Source organism: Arachis ipaensis, chromosome B09 (assembly GCF_000816755.2).
Source record: "Arachis ipaensis cultivar K30076 chromosome B09, Araip1.1, whole genome shotgun sequence".
Taxonomy (NCBI): Eukaryota; Viridiplantae; Streptophyta; class Magnoliopsida; order Fabales; family Fabaceae; genus Arachis; species Arachis ipaensis.
The window spans coordinates 36910285-36920734 of record NC_029793.2 but is presented as its reverse complement, the minus strand read 5'-3'; the positions used below and the strand labels follow the sequence as shown (position 1 = coordinate 36920734).

At 35.8% G+C, this 10450-nt stretch overlaps 1 protein-coding gene and 1 pseudogene across 1 annotated transcript; one reads left to right on the top strand and one right to left on the bottom strand.

The window, feature by feature from the left end:
• Positions 11 to 8045, top strand: LOC107615382 (annotated as a pseudogene).
• On the bottom strand, positions 7957 to 10149 carry LOC107617548 (translationally-controlled tumor protein homolog). The gene is made up of 5 exons (XM_016319322.2): positions 9902 to 10149; positions 9040 to 9113; positions 8801 to 8929; positions 8544 to 8701; positions 7957 to 8300 (listed from the first exon to the last, which is right to left on the bottom strand). Exons 1-5 carry the CDS (start codon positions 9927 to 9929, stop codon positions 8183 to 8185), a joined length of 507 nt encoding a protein of 168 aa, XP_016174808.1. The 5' UTR covers positions 9930 to 10149; the 3' UTR covers positions 7957 to 8182.

The window sequence follows — 10450 nt, the reverse complement described above, 5'->3', positions numbered from 1 at the left end:
CCGGTCACCGGTCCAGTCCAACCGGCCGGTTTTCGACTGACGGTTTTCGAACGATTCTTTAATTAGCTGTTATTGACAGCAGTTCGAACCGTTTTTATTACCGGGTCCCGGTTCGACCGTCCGGTCCGATCCAATTTTCAGAACAATGCAAAATACCATTTGGCGCGGTTCCTGACGAAGAATTCAGAAGATAATTTCTTCAGGTAACTTCACTGACCTCAATTCCTTCAATTTCATGCATTACTTTTCTCCGTTCTGCTGTTTCCTTTATTCAATGTGGCCCCTGTGCCCAAGTTTTCGTCTTTTGCGTTTGCCATCACCAAGCGCAGCAGAAAATTCATAATGCCATTTCATGTCAATTCTTGTGAAGATCGGATCTTTTTCATCTCTAATTACTTCCCATTTACTTCTATTTTTCAATTTTTTATTCGCTACACAAGTTTGTTAATGCTTGCTATTCCCAGGGTATGAAATGGGTGCCAGTAACTTATCCTTCGACCAAGTGCTTGTGGAAATGCTTGAAATGGGTTTTGAGTATTCCAGCATTGTAGAAGCCATCAAAACAGTTGGTTTGTCTATTCCCAATGTTGTGGAGCATATCTTGACGGCTGGTAGTGGTAGTGGTAGAGCTACAACTAGCTCCAAAGCTTCCACTACCACCATGCAGCCTTCAAAATTTCGTGCTCCTCATGGAAAAGCTCTCAAGAGAAAAGCTTTGTCCTCGACCAGCCAAGTTCGGCAGTCGAGCATATTAGACCATTTTCATTCCAATGATAAGATACATGATGTGGCAATTGTTGATCTAGAAATGGTGAATGAGCACGATGAGCCTATCTCTGAAATGCCTGATGATGTGACCGTGGTGCCGGGGCAAATTGTAACTGGTCCAATGGAAAATTTGGTTGTTATGTCTGATTGGTAGACGAGAGTTGGTGGTCTCTTACAGAAGCATTTTGGGATTTTGTGTTTGAAGAGTTTTCAGAAGGAAGCGCTGAACGCATGGGCAGCTCATAAGGACTGCCTTGTCCTTGCTGCAACAGGATCTGGTTCATTCTTTAGCTCTAACTGTCCCTTCTGTGTTGCTTGCTAAATTTCTATGTTGTACTTGCATTTATGGGGATGTTTTTGCAGGGAAATCATTGTGCTTTCAGGTTCCTGCATTGTTAACTGGGAAAGTGGTGGTTGTGATATCGCCATTAATAAGCTTGATGCATGATCAATGCTTAAAGCTAGCAAGACATGGAGTCAGCGCTTGCTTTCTTGGGTCTGGGCAACCTGACAATACTGTTGAAAAGAAAGCAATGAGAGGCATGTACAGCATAATATATGTTTGGGGTCTTTGAGAAGCTCATTAAGTATCTGTTGAAGTCTTCATTTTTGTTTGTCTTTTCATTCTTTATTATGTTCTAATTGCAATGCAATCCCATGTAGACTAATACAACCGCTGCAGAAGCTTGCAGAAAGTCATGGTATTGCATTGTTTGCAATTGATGAGGTGCATTGTGTTTCCAAATGGGGTCATGATTTCCGTCCAGACTATAGGTATCCTCTGTTTGCTGCTTCTTTTATTTATTTATTTTTATTTTAGGATTCTCTATGCTGGAAATGAATTGGATAGAAACAAAGATTAAAGATCAATGATCAATTGTTAGATTAATTTGACTGATTATCTTAATCGTCACGTTTGTTCTTTGTTTCCTGCATACCTTCATGATTTCTTAAATGCCTTTATTCTGCTGTCAGAAGTATGACCTATACATAAAATGTCTTTCACTTGTTTCAGCCGATTATCTGTGCTGAGGGAAAATTTCGGTACCAGCAAACTTAAATTCCTGGAATTTGACATACCTTTGATGGCCTTGACAGCTACAGCTACACACAGAGTTCAAGAAGATATTTTAAAATCATTACGCATGTCAAAGGAAACAATTGTTGTGCTTACATCTTTCTTTCAATCTAATTTACGCTTCATGGTGAGTTTTATGTTTATAACTTTCATGCGAGCATCCGCTTATAACTTGTTACTATAGTCTATATATACTTAAGATTCATTGTGGCTTCAAACAGGTAAAGCATAGTGGAACTTCACAAGCCTTTTACGAGAAAGATTTTCATGAATTGATTAAAGTATATGGTAGCAAGCTAAATTCCAATAAAAATAAAAAGTCTTTCATCTCAAAGGACTCGGATGATGTTTCCAGCAGCTCTGGTGCTGGTAGAATCTCTAATAATGATGATGTTTCTCCTTATGATGTGGATGACAACCATGATAATTATGGTGGCAGAGATGTTAATGTAATGCGCTCAGGAAACACAGACAATCTTGTAAAGGGAAAAGAGTTGTCTGTCGAGTTTCTGGAAAATGACAACGATGACTGTCAAAGCGTGGATGATTGGGATGGTATTACACTTTCTGGCCATTTTTTTACTTTGGAGTTATTGTTCATATTTAGCATAAAACTGAAAGCAATTTCAGTGCCAGTGGTGAAGAACTTCAATCTCATTGAACATTTGTGACTCTCAATTTGTTTTTTTTTTTTTTTTTTAATTTATTAATGCAGTTACTTGTGGTGAATTTTGTGCACAATCTCCTTCGAAGGACTGGGAGTTATCTGAGATAGATTATCCACCCAAGGAACCAGAAGGAAGTCTGAAATTACTTAAAGGTCCTTTGGAGCAAGGACCGGCAATCATATATGTACCAACGAGAAAAGAAACGCTGAAAATTGCAAAGTATCTATGCAAGTTTGGCGTGAAGGCTGCTGCCTATAATGCAGCGGTATGGGATTATACTCAATCTTGTTTAAGTAGATGGTCATTTAAAAATTTAATTTTTAATCAATTGGACTTTATCATGTTGATCATGTTTTAAACACAATGAAGTACAGTGCATAATTTCCAACGGATGTCTCCTATTCACTATAGGGAGAAGAATAATTTAATTACCTGTTATTCTTAATTGGTTTCTAGGCTCTACTGTGGAATTCATTGAAACGAGCTTGGTAGCTAGTTTTACATTATTCTCTTATAAATTTTTGCTGCATGTTCAACTATCAAGATTTGAATTATGTTATCTGTTGGATGTGAAACTAATTTATGAGCTGAATTTCTATCTCCAGCTGCCCAAATCACATCTAAGAAGGGTTCACAAAGAATTTCATGAAAATACCATAGAGGTATGGATCTTGAATCTGACAGAACAATAATAGATGTCTGACTTCAAAATTTTTATGAAGGCAAATGAATAGTGTTTTATATTTGAATTCAGGTTGCCAGTTATCAGTTATCGTAATCATTTGTTAATTTTAAAATATGATGTGACAAAGACTTCAGAAATTAAGTTACAGTATTATTTTAATTTTCTTGTCTCAGTGATAGTGTGGTGCCATTTGCACCATTGTTATGAAAATCCAGAAACAACTGCATGGAACACAATCAATAAAACACAAGTATTTTCTTTTAGCTTGTTATGTCGGATTTGGATGGTTCATGAGTTTGACTTATTTTCATGCATAAACACTTCTATTTATATACATGTCTAGTCCTTTCTTTTATAAGATTTTGCAACTTTGGCTCTTTGAAATCCTGCCAAACCTGTTATGCATCAAAGCATGACTGTTTCTTTGTAATGATCTTGTTATTGCTTAAGTTACATTATATACCAAAATAATAATTAAAGGATCAAGTTTCTTATAATTTTGGTGATATGAAGCCATGGATTTGAATTAATTTTACCCGTATTCTCTATGTTTGCTACCAATCACTCTTCCTTTTCACCTTTACTTCATTGGTTTATAGGGAACCATAATAAGGTTTTCCAAATGACAGGAATGCATTTATGTTTATCATTTTCAGGTTGTTGTTGCAACAATAGCATTTGGCATGGGGATTGACAAGCCAAATGTCAGAAGAATCATCCACTATGGTTGGCCACAGGTCTCTTTGTCAAAAATTTATCTGTATCTGTGTTCATTCCATGCACCCTTGATTTCATTTTTTATGGAGATATCTAAAACTATTGAATATGTAATTTGATCAGAGTTTGAAAGCCTACTACCAAGAAGCTGGTCGGGCTGGTCGAGATGGGAAATTAGCAGACTGCAGTAAGTTTAATCATTATAGAGGCAATTTTTATCTCATGATGCAAGTTTCATTCCTAGCTTTCTGTTCAAATCTACTCGTATTCCCTTGACTCGCACTGAATTAGTAGGTTGCTTACTGATTCATTCTTTTTCACCACTTAGCCATTTCTCAAGCCCCCACTCTCTTTTTTCTCTTACATTTCTTGCTCCTACTGCACTTCCAGTTCTATTTGCAAACCTAGCGAGAGTTCCATCACTTTTGCCTACTTGAAGAAGTGAATATCAGACAAAACAAGCATATATCATGTTGTCTGACTGTTTCAGGTTTGTTTTGATGCATACACCTCTATTATTTTTTTCTTGTAGTTATGGTACATAATCTTGTGGTATATTGTCCAGATACGGAATGAACACGTCATGCTGTCGAGCAAAGACACTTGTGGAATACTTTGGAGAGGAATTCAGTCATAGAAAATGTCTCTTGTATGTAAATTCTGGCCTCAGTGCCATATGGATCCTGTAGCATATGTATTTCAAATTCTACCAATATCTAGTAATTTGATATCTTATTTATTCTCTTTGTATATTCATTTGTTGTGGTAATTATGTGGTGTTGCGATCTAATTATGCTACGGCTGTGTTGACTGATAGGATGCTGAATCTTTTGAGTTGCTGATTAATGCTGTTGTCACTGTCTTGATGCACCCTGTTTCATGTAGATGTGATGTGTGTGTTGATGGACCGCCTCAAAGGCAGAATATGAAAGACGAGGCGTGTATATTACTACAAACTATTGCTGCTAGTCATGTATGTCAAGTAGTTTCCATTTCACCAAGTAAACTTGCAATTAATTCTCAAAAATGAATTACATTGTAGTATTGTTAGTATTTTCCGGATATGTGGACCTTAGCACCATCTTACACATGTTCTATGTATCTCTATCTCTCGTTGAATTTCAATAGGATAAAATAAATTTCATAAATGCTCTGTTTTCTGCACTTTTTGTATTTACTTTTAATAGCTTTGGTCTTGAAAGTGAACTTTTGGATCCAACGCTTGGTATATATGAAATTGTTACGGTCCAGAAATTATGTTTTCTACATTCGATGTCATCAGCGAAAAGGAACTAAAGCATGATGGTTGTCGATTTGTCAGGCATGTAGTTATTCCATGGATGTTGCATATGATGATGATATACATTTTGAATATGGATATGGAAGACATGGAGAGAGGTTGTGCCTTAAGAATATTGTCGGAAAGATACGGGAGCAGGTGAACCCACATATAATTGTAATCTTTATCCCCATTTTGCTGTTTTGCCTGATGTTCTATGTTGCTGTAAATTGATGTGAATTGTTTTCATATTATGCATATATGCAGTCTCAAAAGTTTCTAAACACTGATATATTATTGTGGAGAGGTCTCTCTCGGATTTTGGAAGCTAAAGGATACATCAGGGAGGGAGATGACAAGGTATTGTTTTGTTTCTACGGTCTAATAATATGTCCTTATCTAATTTGCGTTGCATCATATTGCATGATTGAGTGTTGGTTTGTGCTTCAAAACTTAAAAAAGGTTAAGAAATATAAACCATACTCATAAGCATTGAATACAAGGAGGAAATAAAACATTATGGTGTGTCCTCATGTTACCATTCATGCGCTGTCTTGTTACATGCATGCGTATATTCAATTGTTGTGGTAATTATGTGGTGTTGCGATCTACTTATGCTACAGCTGGGTTGACTGATAGGATGTTGAATCTTTTGAGTTGCTGATTAATGCTGTTGTCACTGTCTTGATGCACCCTGTTTCATGTAGATGTGATGTGTGTGTTGATGGACCGCCTCAAAGGCAGAATATGAAAGACGAGGCGTGTATATTACTACAAACTATTGCTGCTAGTCATGTATGTCAAGTAGTTTCCATTTCACCAAGTAAACTTGCAATTAATTCTCAAAAATGAATTACATTGTAGTATTGTTAGTATTTTCCGGATATGTGGACCTTAGCACCATCTTACACATGTTCTATGTATCTCTATCTCTCGTTGAATTTCAATAGGATAAAATAAATTTCATAAATGCTCTGTTTTCTGCACTTTTTGTATTTACTTTTAATAGCTTTGGTCTTGAAAGTGAACTTTTGGATCCAACGCTTGGTATATATGAAATTGTTACGGTCCAGAAATTATGTTTTCTACATTCGATGTCATCAGCGAAAAGGAACTAAAGCATGATGGTTGTCGATTTGTCAGGCATGTAGTTATTCCATGGATGTTTCATATGATGATGATATACATTTTGAATATGGATATGGAAGACATGGAGAGAGGTCGCGCCTTAAGAATATTGTCGGAAAGATACGGGAGCAGGTGAACCCACATATAATTGTAATCTTTATCCCCATTTTGCTGTTTTGCCTGATGTTCTATGTTGCTGTAAATTGATGTGAATTGTTTTCATATTATGCATATATGCAGTCTCAAAAGTTTCTAAACACTGATATATTATTGTGGAGAGGTCTCTCTCGGATTTTGGAAGCTAAAGGATACATCAGGGAGGGAGATGACAAGGTATTGTTTTGTTTCTACGGTCTAATAATATGTCCTTATCTAATTTGCGTTGCATCATATTGCATGATTGAGTGTTGGTTTGTGCTTCAAAACTTAAAAAGGTTAAGAAATATAAACCATACTCATAAGCATTGAATACAAGGAGGAAATAAAACATTATGGTGTGTCCTCATGTTACCATTCATGCGCTGTCTTGTTACATGCATGCCGTCATTAGCTGTGACTGTAAATTAGTAATTCAACTGTGGTTTTTATCTCGTCGCAGACCCATGTTCAGATAAAATTTCCGGAGCCAACAAAATTGGGATTGGAATTTATCAGGTCCATGAGTGAAGAAGCTTTCTATGTTTACCCAGAGGCAGATATGTTGCTTGCAGCGAAAACTCACAAACCATATTCCTCATTCTCTGAATGGGGTAAAGGTTGGGCTGATCCTGAAATCCGTCGCCAGCGTCTGGAAAGAATGCAAGTCAATAAAAAGCCAGAGACGCTGAGAAGTCCCAGGAAACATCAAAAGAGAAAAGCCAATAAAATGAAACACGATATGAGGACTTCTCGCGGAAGACTTGAAGCAAAACTCACAAAATATAAGTGATTCATGAGGCTATCGTGTGCGGTTATTCTAACATTAACATACAATTTACTCTGACATAAGAAGTGAATTATTCATGGTCATTGCAATTTCTTCAAGGATAATTATGGAGTCTGGATCAGAGATATAATTTAATGGTTACTATTCTTGCTTATCTGTGGAAGAAAACCACATATTAGGGAACTGAGAACCCACTGGTTCAGATCTTTGTCTTCAATCACTGATCACAACAAATGGATTGCTGTTAATCCAATAATCAGGATATCTTTTTCTATGTATGTCCTCCATGAGGGGGTGTTGAAATGTGTTGAGATTGTTAGATAGTGGTTAGTAGTTTAAGTGATGCATTTATGAATAGTAGTTGAATAAGTGCTCTATATTTATTCTTTATACATGTGGTTTTTTCTCTTATAGTTCCAGCACTATTTCGGTATTTCCAGCTAACATAGGGTGGATAATTCTTGTCAAATCTCATGGGACCATACAAAACCGTGGTTGGATAAATTTTAATGTTTTTCCCTGGCTTGAATGGGGAGTATATACATAATAGTTTTACGGTCGACCAAAACGGTCCTTCGTTTTTTCCAATTTTGTAGGAAAAAACTTCAGAAACTAAAAATAACTGATTTTGACATGACAATTTTATCCTTGTTTATTTATATCTTTATTGAGTTGAGAATTAAATTAAATTATTTTGCGATAACACACTCCTCTAAAAATAAATATAGGAAAACATGTTTGAAAGCAAAATCTTGGAAACAAAGCTCTCCTTATAACATAACAATGAACACTCAATGTCAATTACTAAAGAATACCAAATCCCAAAAACACAACAGACTAAATTATGAAGATTTTTTTTATCTAGCTCAAATATAAGAGATCTTCATATAACTAATGCGCCTGCAAACCGATACATAGTCTCGGAACCAGGTGCTTAACACTTGACTTCCTTCAATCCATGAGCAAAGTAGAGAAAAGTTGGATCAGTTGCACCTTCCTTGTAATATGCAAACACCAGGCTTCCATCATCGTGCATGCTCTCCCCAACAAAACTGCAACATTGATACGCAATCAATTAGCATTAGTTAGCTTACCCAAGCTACCACATGATTTGTCCCATTAGTGTCACATTCCACAAGACATAATGGTATCAAATGTATTACCACAGTATCACATAAATCTCAAGACAAGATTAATGTAGACGGTTATATGACTTAAAGCTCAAGAGAGGTGAGTGTAATTTATTATAAAATTGAAGGAGTAGGATAATGTAATTAGATTGGGGAAGAACCTACAATTGAAGATCACTGAGCTTTGAGAGGAGGAACTTAGTTGCTCCCTCAATGTTCTTCTTGAAGTGCTCTTGCTTCTCTGGCTCTAATTTGGCTGTCAGCAACTTAATGTATCTCTTCATGAAAGTAACAAATTGTTTCTTATCAAAAGCTGGTTGCTCCTGTAAAAATTGAACAAAATACACGTAAATTAAGATAAAAAAAATATTTGCATAGCGAAGTATCCAAAGATGGTTTTTTCTTATATATATATGCCTGACCTGAAGCCTAAAAGTATCAACAATATCAACTACTTTGACAGCTTGATCATCGACACCCTCATCCTCTTCTCCGCCTTCTGCGGAAGGGTTAGCACCAATATCTACATCAATTGCTCCTTGAACAACCCACTGCCAAAACCCACATTACACAATTAACTCATCAACACTTAACAAACGAAAAAACAAACCCTGAAAAGGAAACAAAGATTCCAGAATATAAAGAGTTCCTATTTCCTAACCTTTCCTTCAACTTCCCAGAGGATTCCATTCTCAATTTCCTTGTAAGGGAACGAGTCAGAGAGAAGTTCATCGCCTAAAACATTCATCAAGAAATCCAAGTTAGACGAGTTCAAGCACTTAACTATTACCATCAGATCAACCGTATTAACTCACTTTCACAATTAATTAATTAATTAATTAATTAATCAATCAATTTGCAAAAGCATAATTACATTGATAGTGAGGACCACTTAATTGCATGATGATCTAACTGATCAACAACCAGACTGATTAAAAAAAAGAGGAATGCTAGGGGCCAGCAATTTTTGTGATTTGAAGCCATCAAATAGCCATCAATGATGGTTTTAATAGTGCGAGATTGGTGTGAGATTTCATCCAATGGCTCACTTTGTTTTGCTGGCTACATGCTGGCCAGAATTTAACAAAATTGCTGGCGCCCTAGACTTTTCCTTAAAGAAAATCAGAAAAGATTTAGAATCTGAGATAATCACAGCAAGAAAAGGATAACCCAGAGATACAGACAGAAAATTATAATCTCATATAGAAAAAAATAATAATAGCAAACAACCTTAATAATTATTAATTAAAACGACTTATCATAAGCAGAGTTTATTGGGGCAAGAACATAAACCCGGGAAAACTTTATCACAGAGTTTATTAAAGGAATAGCAGATTCAACGAAAGTGGATCCTAAGAACTACATATTCTACCAAACATAACACGAAATTTACTTCATTTAACAAGTTTCGATCCTCTTTCATAAAAACATACAACAACTGAGATCTTAAACCACACACATAGCAAAGGAATAAAAATAAAAATAGAAAATAAATATAACAGAAAAAGGTGAAAGCTTTTCACCTGTAAGAAGATCCTGGTAAACCAGCATGGTTGCAGTTCTTTGTTCTAACTTCTAAGATCGAAGAAACGAGAAGAGAAGAGCAGAGCCGAGCCGCGAGAGATTCCAAAGACTTGAGTAAGAACAACGAGTGACGGTGAGCTTTTATAGAGTGTTAGGGTTTCCTGATATTTAGGGCTCCGAAAATATTTCCCTTTTTATTCTCACTAAAGTATTAGATCATAATATGGTACTTTTTATTGTGCCTAAATTTTAGATATAAAATCTAAAAATAAAAGAGTAAGTTCTATCTTTTTTTTAATCTCTATATCAACAAGCCTTGTCTCTAGAATAGTTGGTACAATAAAAAATTCTCAATTAAAATGGTATAATGGTGGTGGCCCGATGTTTGGTGTTGGTGTCAAGAGTGGGTGTTATGATGACAGTGGAAGGAGAAGAAGAGAGGTTGTAAAATTGTGTGAGATTGATGGTGAAATGTTAGAAAGGGTAATTTAAAAATTTTAAATTATTTTTTAGGTTTTGATTAATTTTGTTAATTAAAATATATCTTT